At 41.4% G+C, this 22,537-nt stretch overlaps 1 protein-coding gene across 8 annotated transcripts in view; it reads left to right on the forward strand.

Annotated features, from left to right (window-relative positions):
- Positions 1–22,537, forward strand: part of SDK1 (sidekick cell adhesion molecule 1) — a 659,529-nt gene that overhangs the window by 298,532 nt on the left and 338,460 nt on the right. For all 8 annotated transcript variants that reach the window (XM_079953648.1, XM_079953647.1, XM_079953646.1 and 5 more), the window contains one exon: positions 8,884–9,017. In XM_079953648.1, the coding sequence (XP_079809774.1) occupies positions 8,884–9,017 (134 nt within the window). The remainder of the gene's footprint in view (positions 1–8,883; positions 9,018–22,537) is intronic.

Below are 22,537 nucleotides of genomic sequence, written 5' to 3' on the forward strand. Positions count from 1 at the left end.
TACTCCAATTTTTTGCGGTCGACGGAGCCTCCCACATCCCTTCTGCATTGAAGGTGTACCACGCAAAAGTGGTTTCCACCCTCTGTTATGCTGCCCCGCTCTGGGCCCCAGGGTCCAATTTAACATCGCTGGGGACATTGCAAAATCAGTTTCTCCGTCGCCTCCTGAAACTCCCCATGTGTGTGAGCAATGCAGCCATACATCTGGAGTTAAGGATTGCATCATTGGAGACGGTCATCTGGAAGCGAGTCTTTGGCTATTGGCTGTCCAGCTGGCATAGGCTTCCCGACCATTACCTCTTTCAGTGCCTCTGGCGGGATGACTTTGTTAACCCGTGGGTAGGAAAAATCCATGCCAAACTACTGAGCATCGGAATTTCCCCAGCGGACTCCTTAAAGATGAACTTACGCTCAGCCAAAAGCCTTATCGAGCAAAGATTAGCAGACATTGAAAATCAACACAACCTCTCCGGGGGTGGGGGTGTCTGCTCCCCCAGGTATCACGGAATAACCCCACCACTTGGCCTTCCATCATACATGTCATCTCTTTCATCTGTACCACACCGACTCGCATTTATTCGTGCAAGGTTCAATGTTTTTCCATCGAACCTGCTGAGCCACAGATTTTCCAAGGGTTTGGTGTCTCCGCTATGCGAGTGTGACGGGAAAACAGTTGAATCTCTTCCACATATAATGTTCAACTGTCCCTTACATATCATAGCTAGGACTAAATTCCTGGGTCCTGCTTTACTGTGCTTGGTTGGCAGGCCTGTTGAGTCACATGCCACACTGCTTTTGCAGGATACAGATCCTTCTGTAACTCTGCAGGTGGCGAGATTCCTGAATGCGGTTATCTCACACACAAAAACCACCGAAAAACAACAACAACAACAAAAACTAATCGGACAGTTATGATGAGAGTGCATGACGGATCTTGTCTCCAGTTCTCCTTTTTCTGTGAACCGTCCCTTGGATCTTTCCGGGCCCCAACCTGTTATTTGTCACTGCTCAATGACCCACCCTTGCATCGTGGTGTTCCCCTTCTGTTGTTAGATGTATTGGTTTTTATGCTTCTGTGTTTTTATGTTTGTACATATTTTATGGGCTAATAGCCGTAAATAAATATATATATATATATATATACACATTACCTGGTTCAGGTAACAATTCACAATTTTGCTTCATAATTACCTGAGGTCACCAAGCTTAATTGTATAATGAATTTATCATATTTTACCCTGGAAGTTCTTCTCTGGATTTATATGTAACATTACACTTCTGCTGATTCTGTTAGTAAGACTGCTTTGCAGGTCTAGGCACAGAATTTATCAAATATTTGATGAGTGAAACATTTGATTTCTGTGATCAACATAATGAGACTGCATGACAATGAACTTGGTACCTTCCCTCTGTTTGAGTAACTTCTATTGATTTGTTCATTGCAAACATTCTATGTGGTTCTTGTCTCCAATCCAGATTTATGTATTCCCCTTAATATTTGTTTTGGCAGGGGGTGGGTGGTTCAGTTTCGAAGTGGCTCTCAGCAGTGGCTGTAGCTGTGAGCTACAATTTCCAGGGGACAATGCAACACCCTAATCAAACATGTACCACCCTTCCATGCCAAGAGAGAATTCTCGGAAAATAAATGAGTCTTTTGATGAGTGGGGGGCAGGCAGATAGTTTATAATTACTATGCCAGTTAGAGAGTTTGCACATCACTGGGTCCAGTTTTATACATGTAGTGTGAGCCACCTGCTTTGAAAGGACTTAGTATTTTCAAGCATTTGTGAAATGAAAATCTGTGTACAGTTGGGTGTTTTGTAGACATTCAAACATGAAAGGCCTTTGCTGAATCAGAAGCTGAGCTACAGTTTTAAACACAAGAGAATTAAAACATTAAAACTCACTTTGTCTTTGTTAGACAGGGATGCTGGACAGCAGAACCACACGACTTTTCAAGTGGTAGCTAACCTATGTGGTAGGCTCTTTCTAGGTTGGATCTCATGTATCATGTACAAATAGCAGCATTTTTAAAAAGATCAAGCATTTTCTTATTTGAGTGAGAAGCTGAGGCAATCACCTGGAGAAGAAAATGCTACTATATCTTGCTTATATTATTATTATTATTTTTTAAAGTGGCTATCTCTATACATCATGGTACATCATTCTGCTCTGTGGATATGGAGTGCTCTGGAATATGAGTGTACCTCAAAACCAGACAAACCTAGTTTCCACAAAGAGTATGTCTTTTGCATTGTGGTCGCTCAAACAGTTGTGGGATTGGCGAGTATTAATTTTTCTATAGCGGTCATTTGCCAATGTCCTGGCATCGGGGAAGTGGGACCCTTTTTGCATTTCTTTGTTTGCCTGTTGTCATGAATGTTGGGACCTTCTGGGACCTTCACTTGCCTTGGGGTTTGGTCTTTTGGGCCACACTGTGTGAATGGAGGAGTTAGCTAGGGGCACTCTCAGTTTCTTTGCCTAGCCAGGGACTTCAGTAATCATGTAAAAATCTGCCTTCCAAAATAGTTTGCCTGCCATTACTGATCTTCTCCTAAAATAGCACTTGATAAGCTTCTTCTAACGGTTCCCTAGAATGTATTTAAAAACAAGTGCTTTGTGAAAGTTAGTGTGGCACGAAGCCAAGAAGAGGAGTGAGCAACCTGCTGCCCTCCAGATGTTGGTCTAGAACTCTCACCCTCTCTGACCATTGGCTATAATGGGCTGATGGGAGTTGGAGTCCAACAACATCTGGACAGGTTCTCCACCCCAGTCTCAAATATTGAGCATACATTTGTACGTTTTCTTTTCTTTGTTAAAAACAATGAAACTGCAATTAATAATTACAAAGGAATGACTAGCATATTTTTTCCTGACAGGCTCATGTCAGAAAGACTTTGCCAGAGGATGACAATCCTACAGGGAATCCCTGAGTGATTACATTGTTATTGCCCTGTAATCTCCTCATTTCTTCCTAGACTCGCTGTTTCTGAGTCGCTTAAGTTCTTGCGTAGAAGGATCAGCTCCAGTTAGATGTGATCCAAACTGAAGTTTTTATAAGGCACATAGACCCCCCCCCCGGCATGTAATATTGCACAAAAAGCAGCTTGATGTTTGTATTAGCTGTGTGGCAGCTCTGTAAAGGGAGCTTTATCTAGGCCTTTTGACAAAATAGAATGCACTTTGGCTCCTAAACAGATGGCTGTGTTGTAAGTATAGACCAAATCAGGTTTTGCCGTGGCTTGGATTTTATTCTGTTATGATACAGTAATCTGGCATTATCTGTTTATCATGCAATCTATTCACTAAAAAGCTAGCAAATATTTAACTCTCCAGGAGTTGGTGTCTTGGATGAAAAGAGGGAGAAATCAACAAAAATGAAGCCCTGAACTCCCTCTTCTTCAATAATTGAGGTGCAGGAAAGAATCCTCTGACTTTTCTCCTTCAGCATCCATATAAGACCATTGCAGGGGGAGGAATGATCTTCTCAAGATCCCTAAATGGAAAAATCTTGTCTTGTTTTACATATAACCCCTATAAAGCCTAACCCTGGCCATCTTCCTGATAAATGATGCCATTTTTTTCTCTCTTAGTAAGCATCTTGAGTTTGGGGAAATTAGGGAGTTTATATGGTGGTGTTTAAAATGACTGTTCCCCCCATAGTGTTCCTTCACTGCTGCTTTATCCAAACTTCTGCTGTTTAAAGCCACCACTTTTCTTCTCTCAGTGTGGAAACTGTAGCACACAGAGACTCCCCCCCCCGGGGGGGGCCTTTTTTCAACCGCACAGCAAGTAATTTACTACAGACATGAGTTCCTGTCTTTTTCTTCCTGCTTGCTCTTCCTTCTCACACATCTGCCTCCAGGGCTGAAAATGCATCATTGATGCCCCATGCAGACTATTAATCTATATTTTGCTTATCACTGTTTCAACTGGACAGAATTAACTGCTCTAGGTAGACAGTTGCCTTGCCCCCCCCCCCCGGTGTTTAACATAGTGACTTTTTCAATAATGTATGTGGGGCCAGGTTACCATCTGGCAGGAAGCAGACATTATTCTCCCTATGATAGCTACTGTTTTCTTTTTCCTCTTAACCTTTCATTTGATTCCAGAGGCTTATGTTTCAGATTATCCTTGGAGGATTAGTTAACCTTCATCTTTGTTAACCTGGAGAGTCAAGGTGGTGATAGACATTTGCATGTTGATCTTCCGTTAGACATGTTTACGTATTTCTCAAAATTCAACAGTGCATCATACCGGTGTTCTTTCTCTATGCCAGTTGTAAAATATTGACAGATTAAAGCCATTATGGCATTTTTGTCTACCTTAAAAAGTTTAACAAGCTAAGCATCCTGGAATCAGACTTTAGGCTAGAAACCCAAGGCACTGGGATAAGTAAAAAAATAACGACACTGAAGATGGAAACTGTTTTTCCTCAAGCTTTATGGCCTTCTCCCCACCCCCCCAGAAACAGCAACTTCACATTTGAAAGTAAAGTTTACTTTTTCAAAGCACTTTCATTTTCATGTGGAAAATAGGAGCCTCCACCCAGAGTGCTGTTCTTGGCTATAGTCCCACACCAATTTATTTAGAAGTAAGTTCAAAAATCTATATTGAACTTTGAGTAGGATTGTGTTGTTAGGCAAAGCTTTGGACTGAATAGCAAACTTAGTATCTCATCAAATTGCGTTTCACAAAATACTTATGAAATTCTACTAAGTTTAAGAAACAAAACACTACAGTGCAGGGCATACAGTTGGTGGTGAGATCCTTTGGAATGCAACTGGAACTAGAACTATCACCCATGGAGTCTAATGGGGATGCTCGCTTAAGTCTCCCCTATTGTATTAAATATAGTTACAGTATTACCTGTTCTCAAAATTACAAGATACTATTGTTCTCAGTGTGTGCAGATTTGTTAAGACTTGCAATTTCACATTCCAGTTTTGAGTGCACTAAGTAATTGAAGAAACTTTCTTCCATTTTAAATTAAGTAATCTCCACTACTGATTTCCACAAATCATTTCTTCTGCTAAGATAATCACCCCAAGGCAATACCATAAATTAATTAATTTTATCTAAATATTATCCTGACTTACACTACAACCCTATACACACTTAGCTGGGAGTAAGTCCTAATGAACTCAGTAGGGATTTAAGCCATACTTAAACGTATGATATACGTTTACACATACTAGACACGGGTGGCGCTGTGGTCTAAACCACTGAACCTAGGACTTGCCAATCAGAAGGTCAGCGGTTCAAATCCCTGTGATGGGGTGAGCTCCCGTTGCTCGGTCCCTGCTCTTGCCAACTTAGCAGTTCGAAAGCACGCCAGTGCAAGTAGATAAATAAAGTGGGTACCACTCCAGCGGGAAGGTAAATGGCATTTCCATGTGCTGCTCTGGTTTAGCCAGAAGTGGCTTAGTCATGCTGGCCACATGACCTGGAAAAATAGTCTGCGGACAAACGTCGGCTCCCTCAGCCAGTAAAGCGAGATGAGCGCTGAAACCCCAGAGTCATTCGTGACTGGACTTAACTGTCAGGGGTCCTTTACCTTTACCTTTTTAAATGTATGCTTAATATGAAGCAGGTTTACTGTAATATCTTGGTTTTCCTTAACTGGGGCATGGTGGGGTGTTGATACTTTCTGTGAAGGCAAGGAAAAGGTGGATCTCTTCACTCCATCCCTGAGACTTGATTGGATCAGCCACCTTTCATGTCTAAGAGCCATTTAAAAAAAAAAAAAATCCCCGCTGGTGCCAACACACTTAGAATTACTCTTTCTGTGGAAGGGCAAATAGATAATTTGTATTTGAATATATTGCATTTAATGTAACTGTGTTCAAATTGAAAGTTTCCCAATTGGAAACCCCACTCCAGTTAAAACATTCTCTGTCTTACTTTCCTGTCTTCCATATATGCAGTGCAGACCCCTTAAAATTAGGGCTTATTAGGTAGAATCATAGAACTGTAGAGTTGGAAGGTACCCCAAAGGTCATATAGTCAACCCCCCCGAAATGCAGGAATCTTTGAAGTAATGTATCTTGTCCAACAATATAGTCCCTGTCAGCTTTTACCTTAATTGCAATCCCAGCACTCCATTTTTTTTTTTTAAAAAAAATCCTTCCTAACCACCCGCTTTCAGAGCTTATCCACTCTTCTTGTTCTGCTCCTTTCCCTGGGGGGAAACCACAATCGGACAAAAAAGCACTTTGGGTTTTCTCTGGATTGACATTTGCTCTGATTTAGCACTAAAGAGTGGGTTTTCCCTGTGAAAGGAGTGGGGCAAGGGTAAGCTGCTTGGCCCCTTGCTTTCTAGGCACAGGGCAAGTGGAAGTGTGAGTAAGTCCTCTGTGTGGGAGCTTTGCTTATTCCAAAGTCTTTTCTGGGCCACCAATAAGTTATGATGCTAACATTGTCCCACTGCCCTCCTTGGAACCTCCTTACCAAAGCCACATCACCACCAACCACTTAGTTCCTCTCCATCATTCCATGCAAGCTGAGTTACACCTGCATGGCTGAGAACATGGCATAGGTCTTGGAAATCTGAGAGGGGAGTTATCAATATGGGCACATAGTCTCCAAGTTACAAAATACCACTAAGATTGTGCACATTTATTAAGACTTATAATGGAATGTTCCCTCCGAGTGCTCTCTTGTGCCTTCTCCAAGTGCTGCCACCGCCGCTGAACAGGTTGCAGTAGCATTAGCACTATATATGAATGTACTCAAGAGATGAATGCAATCAAGAGATGTACTGAAGAGATGGTTACTACAGCACAGACCATTGCAGCCTCTGAGAGATTGGTTACAACTTAAAGATAGCATCATTTCTCCCAGAAGTCAAGATAACAAACACAAATCATCCATCGTCCCCATTCTTCCCATCTGTGGCCTCTGCTTTTTGAAGAAGCGTGCTGGAAAACTCTTTGACAATGATTTGTCCATCAATTGTTATAGATTTTAATTTAAAACTGGAGGTTGATTGCTGAGTAAATGTGGAAAGTCTAGTGTTGCAGGCAAGAAGACATAAAAGGCTAGAGCAATTTTACAAGGACTGGTTTATAGAAGCATTTCTTACAAGAAAGGGCAAATTTATACTAGACTTTGCTGATTCCTCTGAGAAGATGCCATGCTAAGGGCCCACCCACACTGCCGTTTATCTCGTTATTTCAAGTGATTTCAAGTCATGGGGCTGAGAAGTTTTATTGTTGTTGTTATTATTATTATTTGCCCCATCACTTTCCCTAGGAAAAACTACTGTTTACTGCTAAATCAGAACAAACATCAATTGGGTTTTCTGCAGATGGAAGTTTGTTCTGATTCAGCAGTAGACTGGGGAATCTAGTTTCTGGAGAAAGCGGTGGGACAGAAACAAACAAATGACCCTCTGGTACCCATGACTTGAAATCAAACAAAAGTATGGATGGGCCCTAATTTAGGAGGTGGTACAATTACAGCTGTCAGAAGCAGCTTTGCTCTTCCTTTTCTCTAGAACTTCTTTGAGCTAAGCATGTTAATTAGCTATTTGCTGCAGCTCTTGGTATATGAAGCTTCATAGGCCATACGTTTGTATCTCCTGAGATTCTGATGACTTTGATCTGTCTCCACACATTCTCACTTCCCCAGAAATGGACATTAGCATTCTCTTAACAGTGACATTTCATAAGGTTACCTCTGAGCTGTAAGTATTTTGCAAGAGGAGTTTGATTGCAGACTGCAAAAATTAAATTTGAGTAATCAAGTACAGTACTCAATTACTCTGGCACAACAAATTCACTTTAAAAGCAACAATAGTCTTTTTGCAGTTAGGAAAGTGATGAGGAAATTGATGGAAAGACATATCACTCCTATGCAATCAAAAATCAGGATGATTGTTCATTGTTGTATAATCTTCCTGGAAGGAAATCAGAACAAGTGCTCAGCAAACAGTGAATATCATATAACCTTAAAATAGGATTTGGACAAGCAAATAAGGATGAATGTTTAAGAAGCAGGTCTGTCTGAAGAAGCCATAGGGTAGCTCTTCATGTATTGCTGTTGTTGTTGTCTTTGCAATGAAATAGTATTTACTGGGATGACTGGAGTCAATTGTTTGAATTAAATATTAGAGCTTGGTGGTGTCACTAAGAGTCAAACTGCCCAAGATGCAGAAGATCTTTGTTTGCATTTGCCAACATTTAAATACAAAAATCTTTGCCACTGGATCTTTGCCACTGGTGCTCAGGGAGGGGATAACTTTACCTCTGTGCTGTTTTCTTGATCTAAATCATGTCTCTTCCACTACCACCTGCTATTAGATCCATAGGGATGGAACTTAGATTTAGAAAACAGCAGAAGGAAAAGATTAAACCACCTATTGCACAGCATATCTACTTCAAATCAGAACCCTAGAAGCTGCTTAAAGGTAAAAATACAACCTTTATCTGAATACAGATCTCCGGTGCTTCATGCAGTTTGCTTTAGGTGCTCCTTTTAATCTTTCTATAGCTAGAGTGCAAAGAATTGCAGAACTATGTGTACACTGGGTTGTGTTTTTCAAGCAGCTGCCTTTCATTCTGAATGATGAATTGCTTTTAAAATCAAGGTGAGTTTCAAAAGTAGTTTCTGATATAGCATGGGGTTAAGAGAAATATATTCAAAAACCCCACTGTGTATAAACAAGTCACTGCCCATTCCTGAGTGTTCTAGATTCTGGCCTCTGTCAAATTAAAAATCATAAAAAATCCAAAGAAAGAGAGATCAATGAACTTCAATGATTTCCAGGCAGTTTGAGAGGGATTTCCTCTGCAAGCCTGCCAGATTTGAGAGATATATTTTGCAACTTTAATCTTCTTGTCCTAATTTAACAAACCCTGTTTTGCCTTTTCCCCCCAAATAGAACCATCACACTAGAGAATCAGTTGGTCATTCTTGCGACATCAGCAGCGGATGCTGGGTGCTACTATGTCCAGGCAGTCAATGAAAAAAACGGAGAGAATAAGACAAGCCCATTTATTTACCTGAGTGTGACAGGTGAGTACTGATTTTGAAAAATGTATTCTGAAAAGGATGACATGTATTCCATGGAGAGACATTTCCCCCCCACAAAAAAATAGCTTTAGCAGCAATTTTGGAGGTAGCAGTATTACCTACAAAAAGCAAGACCCTGGAAGGAATTCAGCCTTTCTTTGATTAGCGGATTCTAAGTGTGCATTAAGCAAAGAAAATTTGGTCTCAGGGTTTAAACCTGTCACTTTCCTTGCAGAAATTCATACCAAAAAAGCCACACATTTGGGTGCCCTTTTGAATGAAAACTCTTTAATCAATCAGTATTTTTTAAAGCTGGACTTTTGCATTCTTTTCTTTTGTGTGCATTGAAGAGCTGATGCTATTAGTATTTTTCTATGACGACTTCTTAACTGAAGTGATGACCACATCACACACAACCAGCACATACATTCAATATCACTCACTTGAAGCATTTTATCATAATTCGTGCCCTAAAGGAAGCATTTGCAATGTGTTGTGGGTTTTCCATGGGAAAGGAACAGGGCAAGGGGAAAATCACTCAGATCCATGCGTGGAAAATGTGGGTCAAGCAGGAAACCCCTTGGACCTGTGCTTCCTTGTCATTGGGCAAGTGGAAGTATGGACGAGCCCTAATATGCTGATGATTGAGGATGCTACTGCACTATGGTATACCTGCCTCCTAGCAGATCCTTGGGGCCTTTAAACCAGTTTAGTTTCATTTTAAACCTTACCTACAGGAGACATAGATAGTGGGTCTGTGTGATTAGAGGTTTGTGCAAATTATGGCTCAGATAATGGGCACCCTGCTGTATGATCTGAATTAGAACATGTGATGGTGTGATAGCCAAAAAATTACTAGGCAGGGAATCATCCTTGTTAGATTCACAGATTCCAAAAGATGATGGATCAAAACAGGCATTTTGTGCCAGTTTTATGTTGTTTAGATGTTGTGAAGCAAGTAAGGCAAAATGAAATTGGTTTCCTTATTAATGGGTTAATATAGGTTTTAAAAGGTGTGTTACAGTGTTAGTATAGTGGACACTTTTCTCCTACTTTTTAAAAAGTACCTTGTACAAGTGAAACTATTCTCAGCAAAGATCACCAAAAGGAAAGGTTTGCATTAAACAGTTTGTATCGCAAAAGAAAAAGAATAGCTTTGAAGGGGTGTTTTTAAATACCTGTTCTAAACAGAAGTCCATTTATGTTTTCTCTTCGTGAGTGACTGGTATTTTGCTGCTCTTGATTTCATACCATTTCAGATCAACTGCTTCTGTGGTTGGTTTATATCACACACACATTCTGTATTTTTTATGTCCAGCATCTCCTGTTGATTCTTTCTTTTTAGAAAAAAAATGATTAATACATATAATTTAAAAGGTAAAATGCTTGCTTTTTGGTGACTAAAGCATCTACTTGCCTAAGGTCTATTTTCTAAAAATGAATTGTTGAGCAGTCCAGTGATAATCGAGAGCAGTTAGTTAAATATGCAAGTGTTTTGCTAAAGAAACGACAGATTGAACTAGGCCTGCTGGTCAGCCGCATAAGAAATGCAGGGTTGCCATGGAAAAAACAATGCCAAGCAGAGCTTATTGGGACCTTGGGCGTGGCATAAGTGTCATGATCCAGCTGTTCTGTGAGATGGGAGTGAGGTGTAGACTTCTCCGCACATTTTAGAATTGTCTATCTTCACAGATTCTATATAGCTATTTCTGGTTGATGTGCTTTTTAAATGGCATAGGATTTGCAAGCCATACTCATATTTTGGATGCAGAACTGAAGTTAGTTTCATACTAACTTATGCAGCTGCTCCTATTACTGCTTATACCAACCTCCTCATGCCAAAAGGTTGCCATACGCAATTTCCCAGACATAGTTGGTAATCGGCCATTGGAAACAGTGTCCAGGCAGATATCGCTTAAATGTCAGGGAAAATCCAGATAGATGGCAACCCATGTGGGCAGTGTCATTTTTGGCAATTTACCTTAACAATAGCTCAAAAACTTCAATATAAAATAAACCACAAGCCCACGTTCAGATGACACAATAACCAAAACCATGACTAAACTTCCAATAGTGCAGCAGCAGCAGAACCAAGCAGCCATGACCTGCGTCTCTGGGAGCTTGAGCATTCATGCTAAACCATGGTTTGGCTCAATGTTAGGGATGAACTAAGCTATTGTCACATAATGAGGAGCCAAACCCAGAAAACCTTGCAGCTTTTGGCACAGACTTCTTCTCTTACATTACAAAATGGGTTTGATAATTACGTTCCCCTCCACCTTGCTAAGTTGCCTGAAAAATCTTGAATAAAAGGTGCCGTGTCTCTCATTTTTCCCCCCTGGCAGCAGAGGAAAAACAGCTATACTTAGAATTTAATGACATTCATTTATAAAGCAGGCTTTAATGGTCTGTATTACATAACCACTAATGCACTCTGCAGCTCATTTTCTGATCTTAATTAACATTTGGGAATAGTCAGTCTGTGGCCATGTGAATAAAACATTTGCAACACACCGTAGGCTACAAAGAATGGCATGGACATATAGCGAAGAAAACAAAATGAAGAGGGGGGAAATAAAAGTGGGATTTGAAGTCCACACAGGTGGTCTTTTGACTGATAGGGGTGGGGGTGGGGAGATAATGATTTAGAGAATAACAGGAGAAACTGAAATCTGAGGCCTTTTTTTTTTTTTGCCAATGAAAAGGTCATAATCTTGATAAGAACTGCTTTGATGATATTTGAGTACTGGAGTAGCTGAAATGCTTTTAAGGTGTTAACCTATATATTTTTTAAAAGAAAACAATATAATGGTGTGTGCCTTGAGATTGAAACTGAGAAGAAAGGAAACAATAAATGTACTAAACTCAACAGACATGAATAAAGCTGAACAGGATTGCAACCAGGCAGGAATAATAGAATTGTAGAAGTGTAGAGTTGAAAGGGACCCAGAGGTTCATCTAGTCTAGCCCCCTGTGAAGCAGGAATCACAACTAAAAAATCCCTGGCTGATGGCCATCTAACCTCTGCTTTGGAAGCTCTAATGAAGCAGAGTCCGTCCCAATGCTGACCAGCTCTTAACAGTGTGTTCATTTCAGTCCATTTAGCCTGCAAAAGAGTGGGCTTTGTCCAGGAGGGGCAAGGAGGGCGGGGGAGAGAAGCAACAACAGGATATTGTGGGCTTATGCGCATGTGTGCAGGAAGACAAGAACCCCCTCAAAAAAGCAGTAGAAAATGGAGGCATGTGCAATTGTGGCACAATGTGGTGGAAAGGGTACAGAAAGGGTAGGTAAGAAGAAAGGAAAGTGAAACAGCAAAACAATGTGATGGACAGGATATACTGTGCGTTTTCAGGGACACCTCCTTGAAATAGTGCAGAGTAAGGTGTGGTCAGGATTCCAGTCAAAACTTGTGGTGGTACTAGTCTGCACAGTGACAAGCAGAAGGAAACAAGGCATGAACAAAATGATAATAATAATAATAATAATAATAATAATAATAATAATAATTTTATTTATATCCTGCCCTCCCCAGCCGAAGCTGGGCTCAGAGCGGCTAACAGCATAGTTCCCCAGTGTGCATAGGCCCCCAGATGAATTTACAAGCCAGGAAAAAAACCAAGACTTGTCGCCCAAATCACCCCATAGCGGATGGACAACAAGGGCGTTGGCTCCTGGGGGCTGAGGCACTGTGCCCTCCCCCCAATCTTTTTTTGAGGGGGCTCCCTCAATGTTCAGAGGGCCCTGTGTGCAATGCCACGTCATGTTGGGTCCCCTCAATCCTCAATCCTGGCCCCTCTGATGGACAATTATGTCTAGAGCAAAATTCAGAGCCTGATATGTATCTCTTAACCAATATACAGTATCCCATCTTTAGAAGTGTTAACAATGTGACATTATATCTCTGTGCATCTTCAAACACTTTGTGAAAAGACACAAGAAGTGTAGATTGAGTAAATGGCTGAAAAAGCAAGTTTGCAAAAGGTGAGCATTTGTAAGTGTTTTTAGAAGGTTGGATTCCTGTTGCAACACTAATCATCTGAAACTGCAATTCAGGTCTTTGCTTCTGGAATTCCTTGTTCAAGTTATGAAATATAGAGGTGCCTGTCACTTTAGTAGATGTATTAGTAAATTAGATATTCTCGAGTCCAATTCATAATGTTAGGAGATACAATGTGTTTTGCAGGCTTTGACGTCTTCCCTCCAAGCTTTCAGTGCCAGCTTTGAAAAACGCAAAATAAGATTGATGAAATTTTTAAAAACCTTGCCAGCCTGTGGTTCTGAAGAGTCAAAAGATAATAAAGCCAATTATTATTTAACGAAGATAAATCGTCCTCCCAAGCACTGCAAATGTAAAGGAAGGAACCCATTGTCCTGCTGATAAGATTAAAGTACTGAGGGGGCTGAAATTTAATTCTTGGTTTGGTTATATTGTAATTAATTTGAAATATAAGGATGTCATGTTGGCCTAGCCAGTTTCCACTTGTAGTAACAAGGTGTTTTGTCCCAAGGCATCAGAGGTGCCCAGATTGCATTAAATAGCTCCTTCCTCAAATTTGTCTAGTGATTCAGTTAGCCTTATTTATAATACAAACTGTAGAAGGAGGTGATATTAAGGGTTCTATGGTGCTACATTTAAGTACCCAAAATAATATCCTACAACATTTGTGGTATTTCCCCTTTTATAGGGAAGTTTTTAATATTTGATGTTTTATTGTGTTTTAAATATTTTGTTGGGACCCACCTAGAGTGGCTGGGGCAACCCAGTCCAGTGGGCAGCACACAAATAATAAAAATGTTATTATTATGGTGCCAACTGCATTCCTATTGATCAGAAATTATACTTACCCAAACATTTTGAATGCCTCCACCATGTCATTCGAATAAATTAGTCTGAACCATTTATCAAATATATTTATATCCCTTCTCATAAAAAAACCTCAATGGGGTGTGGTTAGTGCATGGAGGAAGCAAACCATGACCCTAATGTTGCCTTATATCTGAGCCAGAGACTGTGGTTTGTTTTGTTCCAGCAAACTACAGCCAGTAGAACCAGAAGAGAAACCACAGGAGTAAACCAAACCCTAGTCCAGACCTAATGTTAAGCAAGAGGTGATGGTTCGCTTCCTCCCTCCCTCCATGAGTAGAAAGATTTTTTTCCTGTGCTGGGGTTTGTGGTTTACCATGATTTGTGGCCACAGCCATTTTGGGCAACATGTACATGGATCTAGAAAGGGCAATCCTAAAAAGCAGTACCACACCAGAAAATGCCCATTCTTCAGCCTCTCCATCCCAGTCTCAATAAGCAAAGGAACTTGAACCCCAGATGATCTCAGGGCACAGGGCAGATTTATGTGTTATTTATTGTTTAACAAAATGTTTTACCACTCTTTGAAACGCTTGCCTTTTAAAAACTAGTCCCAAGTTGCTGTTCTACTTTAGCAATCTCCCCTCTGCTCATTTACAATCCCCCCTCCCTCTGTACAGTCTTCCTTTCATCACCATTGTGAAGATAAAGTTATTGTTTGGTGTTTTCAACTGAGGAAGTAAATCCTGCTAAACAATAATTTACCATCAAGGTGTGCTCAAAAGTGGAGGGAATGGCAGGTGAGGAGAAAGGATTTCACTTTGAGGTTTTAATGGGGAGGCAGACTCAGCAGATGTTGAGGCTACAGATGGAGTGTCTGAAACATATTGTTGCATTAATTTTTGATGGGGAATTCCAGCAGCTAAGATGTAGGGAGTGGGAAGAAAACAAAGCAAGGCAGGCCAAATCCTCCATGTAACAGACTTTGCAATGCCAGGGTCAGGCTTAGACCAGCTGTATCATCCTGTCAAACTGCTTTTAGTTCATGCTGGGTTGCAGGGTTGCAGATTTTGCATTTGCTTAGCCTCCATGGATCAGATTGACAAAAATGAAATTAATGCTCCAATAAGATTGTTTTTTCATGTGAAGAAAAGGTACATAAAAGTTGAGGGGGGGGGGAATTGGATTTCTCTGCTGTGACTCAACTTTATACAACATTGGTTCACTCAACAAATAGGATGGAAATCTAGCACAGCCCGAAATCAGAGCGCTTTATGAGTTGTGCCATGTTTAAATCTGTCTTGGAAATAATGACATTTCATTTTGCTCACTTTCTTGATAACCTTTAAGATTTCTTCCTGTCAAGCAAAATTCCGGGGGAAATTCTGCATTGACTTGTTCTCTCCACTGCTCTTGTCATGTAGACGAATATCTGCTGTATGCTCCAGCAATCATTCAATATTCTTTTGTCACCCAGAAAGCTAATTTCAAGCAGCTGCACAAGTGTTTAGGAACTGAGCTAGATCTATATGGATACTATTGCTAGAAATGCTATCCATAATTCGCTGCCATATTGAAATTTCCCTTGCCACCAAGATCTTTCTTGTTGTTTTTCCCCAGTTCCAAAGGGAGTTAATACATGCACAAGATTGGTTTGATTCCTCCAGGCATGGATGTATTCGGGCTGACTGCCTCCATGCAACACATTACATACAGTTTGCCATCCACGTATGATGTGTTGAACAAACATGGACACTATTGTTGTATCTCTGTTTTGCAGAATAACATTTACAAATCCCTCCTTTATGGAAGCCAGGGCTGCTGGAGTGGAATCTTTCCAGTATTTTTTACCTTCTGCTGACAAGTTGATTGCCTATTTTTGTGAATTAGTACATGCCTGGAAGAGTACAGTTTGCTTTCAATATCCTACAATGCTTTGTCAGCTGCTTATTGATACTATCTGACGTTGTCAGGCAATAAAGTCCTATACAACTTAGGTCCAGGCTATCTGAAGGACCATAATTCCCTATACAAACCTGCTTGGGCTCTGAGATCTTCAGCAGAGATCTTCTCTTGGTCCTCGCCTACCAGGCATGCTTGGTGGGGATGCAGAATAAAGCCTTCTCAGTGGCTGCTCCCAGACTGGTTCCCTCTTTGTTATCCTTCTGGCAGCAGGTGAAAACAGGTTGACAGAACCACCCCTTGATTGAAGGCAGGCAGCAAGCTTTTGGGAGGTGGTTCTGCAGTTCTGCTCCTGCCTTCTGGTCAAAGTGCAGCCAGTTGCCACAAGCTCCCTCTGAGCTTTCAGGTTTTTACCTGTAAAAAAATATTTTATCTTGTATTTCTAAAGTAGTTTGCTCAATACTTCTTCTTAGACTTTTATTTAATCATTAAGTTTAAAGCTTTCTGTGGCTTTTTTCCTTATTATAGGAGTGTGCTCCCCTACCTGCCCACTTTCCATTTTCTCTGCTGTTCTTTAAAAAGGAATCTTAATATTTTCATCATTTTCCTCCTGCTGTAAGTGGTTGACCAAGGGAGAAAAGGGAATTTCTCCATTACAACAGCAGCTGTAGTGAAGGAGGAATGCAAGGGGAAGCCTGGAGAGACATGCAAGCTACGTCTTTTGGCGCGAAAGCCATTTCTTCCCATCTGCAAAAAGGAAACCTCTTCATTGAGCTTTTTAAAGCCATTTCTCCAGAAGGAAAGCCTTACATCTTCGCTTAAGAGCAGATTGCATCCACCCCACTCATATATCGATTGGGTGTGCTATATTCCCCTGCTACCCATTCCGATTCAGCATTTGGGATTTCTTTTAAAAAGATTATTCATTTAAATAATAATCAGTCTGGAGAGGCTAGGAGGGCTAAATAACTGGGGGGGGGGGGAAACAGACCACTACCCCCTCCTCTGAAGCAGATCCCAACTGGGAAAAGGAAAAGAGGCAAGCAAAAGGCTTTAAGCACATTTTCTACTTTCCAGTAGCCCCTCTGAATCATTGGATGAGGAAGAATCCTCTCCTCCAGCTACTAATATGGACCAGGGCTCTTCTGGGGTCCTCCCCTCCAGCTATTATGAATACCTGTCTGAGGATGTGCTTAATCAAATCAAGCAGGCCCTCCTCCATCAGCTTACAGCTGAATTTCTGCCTGTTTTAAAAGCCTCTTCATCATCTGAGACAAGACCTGCCAGCATGAAAGCACAGACAGTGCCTAAAAGCCCCTCTCTCAACTCTGGGCAACCTAACATACATTCCATGGAATCTGCTTCAGCCAGACTGCAGTCTACAACCAGAACCCAGTCTCTCAATCCCTTTGGGATGTAAAAGGATCTTAATCTAGTAACCCAAGACTGAGCACAGTCCCAACAGTCTTGAGTTCTCTGATCCTTTTGCTTTCATGGATCAAGATGAAGATGAATGGAGTAACAACCCACTAACTCCCCAACAACCCTCCCACTGGCTGTTTCAGGATTCTCATTATATTTCTTTCCTGGGTAAAGCCTTCGCTACCTTAGAGCTTAATGATCCCCCTGCAGAGCCATCTCCAATTCCATCTAAAGCTAAAATGCTAAAGGAACCACAACTTTCTGTGCTGGACGTTCCAGTTCCAGCCCTGCTGAAAAAAGTTACCAGGACGTAATGAGACTTACCCCTCCAATATAAAAAAGTGATGGTGCTCGCTAATAAGCTATACTACCTAGACTCTGATCTCATGGACTCTCTTAAACTGCCCAGTGTGGATCCAGTTTTTTTCACTGTAGTTTCCAAGGCTCTACATCCAAGGGAAGGAGACTCCCAGCTGAAGGATCCCAATGAACACTGCCTTGACTATGTCATCCACAGAGCACAGGAAGCCAATGCCTTGCCCATCTGAGCAGCTTGCACAGCTTCAGTGTTTGCTTGTGCATCTTCAATGTGAGTGGATGACCTCTTAGACAACCCTACTCAGGATATGAGTCACCCCGCTAAACCATACTGAATCTACACAGTTCAGCAACATTCATAGTAGATGCTATGATGAATATACATCTTGTGCCCCGTACCTGATGTAGTGGCCAGACACGCTATGGCTTTGACACTGGGAAGCAGATCATAGAATCATAAAATGATAGAATCATAGAGTTGGAAGAGACCACAAGGGCCATCGAGTTCAACCCCCTGCCAAGCAGGAAACACCATCAGAGCACTCCTGACATATGGTTGTCAAGCCTCTGCTTAAAGACCTCCAAAGAAGGAGACGCCACCACACTCCTTGGCAGCAAATTCCACTGTCAAACAGCTCTTACTGTCAGGAAGTTCTTCCTAATGTTTAGGTGGAATCTTCTTTCTTGTAGTTTGGAACCATTGCTCCGTGTCCGCTTCTCTGGAGCAGCAGAAAACAACCTTTCTCCCTCCTCTATGTGACATCCTTTTATATATTTGAACATGGCTATCATATCACCCCTTAACCTCCTCTTCTCCAGGCTAAACATGCCCAGCTCCCTTAGCCGTTCCTCATAAGGCATCGTTTCCAGGCCTTTGACCATTTTGGTTGCCCTCCTCTGGACACGTTCCAGTTTGTCAGTGTCCTTCTTGAACTGTGGTGCCCAGAACTGGACACAGTACTCCAGGTGAGGTCTGACCAGAGCAGAATACAGTGGCACTATTACTTCCCTTGATCTAGATGCTATATTCCTATTGATGCAGCCCAGAATTGCATTGGCTTTTTTAGCTGCCACGTCACACTGTTGGCTCATGTCAAGTTTGTGGTCAACCAAGACTCCTAGATCCTTTTCACATGTACTGCTCTCAAGCCAGGTGTCACCCATCTTGTATTTGTGCCTCTCATTTTTTTTGCCCAAGTGCAATACTTTACATTTCTCCCTGTTAAAATTCATCTTGTTTGTTTTGGCCCAGTTCTCTAATCTGTCAAGGTCGTTTTGAAGTGTGATCCTGTCCTCTGGGGTGTTAGCCACCCCTCCCAGTTTGGTGTCATCTGCAAATTTGATCAGGATGCCCTTGAGTCCATCATCCAAGTCGTTGATAAAGATGTTGAATAAGACCGGGCCCAAGACAGAACCCTGTGGCACCCCACTAGTCACTCTTCTCCAGGATGAAGAGGAACCATTGATGAGCACCCTTTGGGTTCGGTCAGACAGCCAGTTACAAATCCACTGAGTGGTAGCATAGTCAAGTCCGCATTTTACCAGCTTCTTTACAAGAATATCATGGGGCACCTTGTCAAATGCCTTGCTGAGATCAAGGTAGGCTACATCCACTGTGTTCCCTTCATCTACCAGGCTTGTAATTCTGTCAAAAAATGAGATCAGGTTAGTCTGACATGACTTATTTTTCAGAAATCCATGCTGACTATTGGTGATCACAGCATTCCTTTCTAGGTAGGTGCTCACAGATTGTTTGCTTAATGATCTGCTCCAGAATCTTCCCTGGTATTGATGTCAGACTGACTGGGCGGTAATTATTTGGGTCCTCTCTTTTCCCCTTTTTGAAAATAGGGACATTTGCCCTCCTCCAGTCTGCCGGGACTTCGCCTGTTCTCCAGGAATTCTCAAAGATGACTGCCAGTGGTTCTGAGATCACATCTGCCAGTTCTTTTAATACTCTTGGATGCAGTTCATCTGGCCCTGGATACTTGAATACATCTACACTAGCCAAGTATTCTTGTACTATCTCCTTAGTTATTCTGGGCTGTGTTTCCTCTGCTGAATCATTTGCTCCAAATTCTTCAGGTCGGGCATTGTTTTCTTTATCGGAGAAGACTGAGGCAAAGAAGGCATTGAGGAGTTCAGCCCTTTCTGTGTCCCCTGTTTGCATTTCACCATCTTCTCCTCTGAGTGACCCCACTGTTTCTTTGTTCTTCCTTTTGCTACGAACATACCCATAAAAGCCTTTTTTGTCGTTTTTAACCTCTCTAGCAAGCCTGACTTCATTCTGTGCTTTAGCTTTTCTGACTTTGTGTCTACACGTGCTGGCTATTTGTTTGAATTCCTCTTTGGTGTTTTCTCCCCTTTTCCATTTTTTGTACACATCCTTTTTTAATCTTAACTCAGTTAAAAGTTCTTTAGATAGTCACCCTGGCTTCTTTAGGCACCTTCCATGTTTCCGTCTCATTGGTATTGCCTGAAGTTGTGCTTTTACTATCTCCCTCTTAACAAACTCCCAGCCATCATGAACTCCCTTTCCTTATAGTATTATTGTCCATGGGATCTCACCCAGCACTTCCCTAAGTTTTATGAAGTCGGCTTTCTTAAAGTCAATAAATTGAGTCCTAGTATGCTTGGCTGCTCCTTTCCGCTGTATAGTAAACTTCAGAAGAGCATGATCACTTGCGCCTAATGATCCTTCCACTTCTACCCCACTAACCAGGTCATCAACATTGGTTAGGACCAGATCTAAAATGGCTGTTCTTCTTGTTGCTTCTCCCACTTTCTGGACAATGAAGTTGTTTGCAAGGCCAGGGAGGAATCTGTTTGACCTTATGCTCTTGGCTGAGTTTGACATCCAACAAATATCCGGGTAATTGAAGTCCCCCATTACTACTATCTCCCTTCCTTTTGCATGCTTGGCCATCTGTTCCAGGAAGGCATCATCTATGTCCTCCGTTTGGCTCGGGGATCTATAGTAAACTCCCACAATGAGGTCACTGTTATTCTTCTCTCCCTTAATTTTGACCCAAATGCTCTCACTTTGGCCTTGAGATACACAGTCCTGTGTTAACTTCTGCATCGCCCCCTATGTGGCTGGCAAACCTTTTGGAGAAGAAGCTCTGAAAGACATTCTAGTTAAATACAGAAATAAATGCAAGATACTGATCATTCATAAGAGAGATGACAAGAAACCGAACAGGAAAGATTCAGCACATTCCTACAACAATCATTTCAGAACTTTTGGAAACAGGGCTGAACAAACCATGGAACAGACCCCGCTACCCTCCTAGAAGTCAACAAATCACAAAATTCTCCCCCATTCAGAACAAAATCAGCTGCTAACAGCAGCAATGACACTGCCTCACTTCCAGTGTGAGGAAGGCTCCAGCCTTCTACCCAAAATGGACTGCCACAACCTTGGCAAATGGGTGCTGAACACCATTCTCAATGGGTGCATTTGTACTTGCCCAAAATGTAGTTTTTCTATTGCTGGGGAAATGTCAGCAGGCTCCACCCTAGCTAGCCGACTGCAGGAATGTTTTCTTGCGCATAGTTACTTCTCAAGTGTTTAGTTAGTTACAGTCCTGCTTGGGAGGTAGGGTATATCCTCCACCTGCCAGGACCTTCCCAGGCTTATCTTCCTTGGGCTCTGCTTCCCAGGTCACTGGATCCCTCCCCAGTGTCATCTGTCAGCCACTCCTCACCTGTGGTCTGGCCTGGCTCCCCCCTCCCTCACTCCATCTGCATCTAAGACCTACGACACAGAGCAACAAATACTTGGATCCAAACATGCCGTTCTGCATGCAGAAGGCATCTCTTATTCATGGGAGCTCTGTCTCACACCTCACACTAGAACACACTGTTCACTATCCTCACGCAGGATAGTTAAACTAGATCCAAAGGTGTTCTTCCATCCATGCAACCTCCTGTGGAAGCCGAAGCAGCAGAACTGCTGTAGAATTCACTTTACAGTGTTGCATAAACTCTTGTGCAAATGTTTTCAGACCAGCACTTGCAGCCGTATCCAACCCATTACTATTTCAACTTACTGAAACAAAAGTTGTTTTGAGGTATTTTGTAATATGGCCTTTCTAAATTTAACTTTAAAAAAATCACTTTATAGCCCTGTGCTGCATTTATATTTGATATCTCTCTCTCTCTCTCTCTCTCTCTCTCTCTCTCTCTCTCTCTCACACACACACACACACACACACTATATTTTAGAATCCAATAGCAATTTCATCCTACCTCCTTTATTTATTTCTGACACAAGCAATTAATCTTTCTCTGTCTCTAATCAGTTTTGATGTTACATTCATTGGAGTGATTTGTTTCCTTTCTTTGTTGTGCACTGGAATTGATATGTGATGATGAGAGCTTCTTAGAGGACAAAAACAAGGAAAATATAAAATTGAATTTACCTTGCAATCATTATATAAAATGTGACATACATCAATTATGCATGCCAACCAGGGAAATGTAGCCTTGAACAAACTGTGCTGATTTTCCATTAGAATGATACCTGAAAAACTTTTTTCTGTACAAGTATTTTGGTTTACTTGCTTTTCTCTGGACCTTTTCCTATACTGGTGTGAGAAGAAGCACTGGGGGGATTAGCTAATGATAAGAGAGCAGTTATTAATAGGAAAGAATAAGCTAGTGTTAAAACCTGGATGCATGTAAGCCAGTGAGCACAACTGTTTTTAAATGTGACATTTCTTCTTCCTAGGAATGTTATTTCACCATGTTATTTCCCATAGAATATTGTTTTCCTTTAATCTGATGCTTTGAGTCCTATTAATTGAAGATTGCCTTCAGCAACTGTGATATTTCCCTCTTTGTCAATCCTGTAGATGGTATTTATTTCAGATATTCACTCATTCCCCCCCCCCCATTTACACAGTTTAAAATTAGTTACATTAAAAATCATAAACTCCCCCCTCCATACATGGACATATGAGAATATTCACAGTATCTTCAGAAACTAATTTTACAAATTATTTTTATTGCTGCTATTGCTTTATAGTTTCTTTATTAATAATGAACAACAGCCCAGTGGTGCCAAGAGCCTGGT

This window comes from Podarcis cretensis (genome assembly GCF_951804945.1).
Source record: "Podarcis cretensis genome assembly, chromosome: 14".
In the NCBI taxonomy this organism is placed as follows: Eukaryota; Metazoa; Chordata; class Lepidosauria; order Squamata; family Lacertidae; genus Podarcis; species Podarcis cretensis.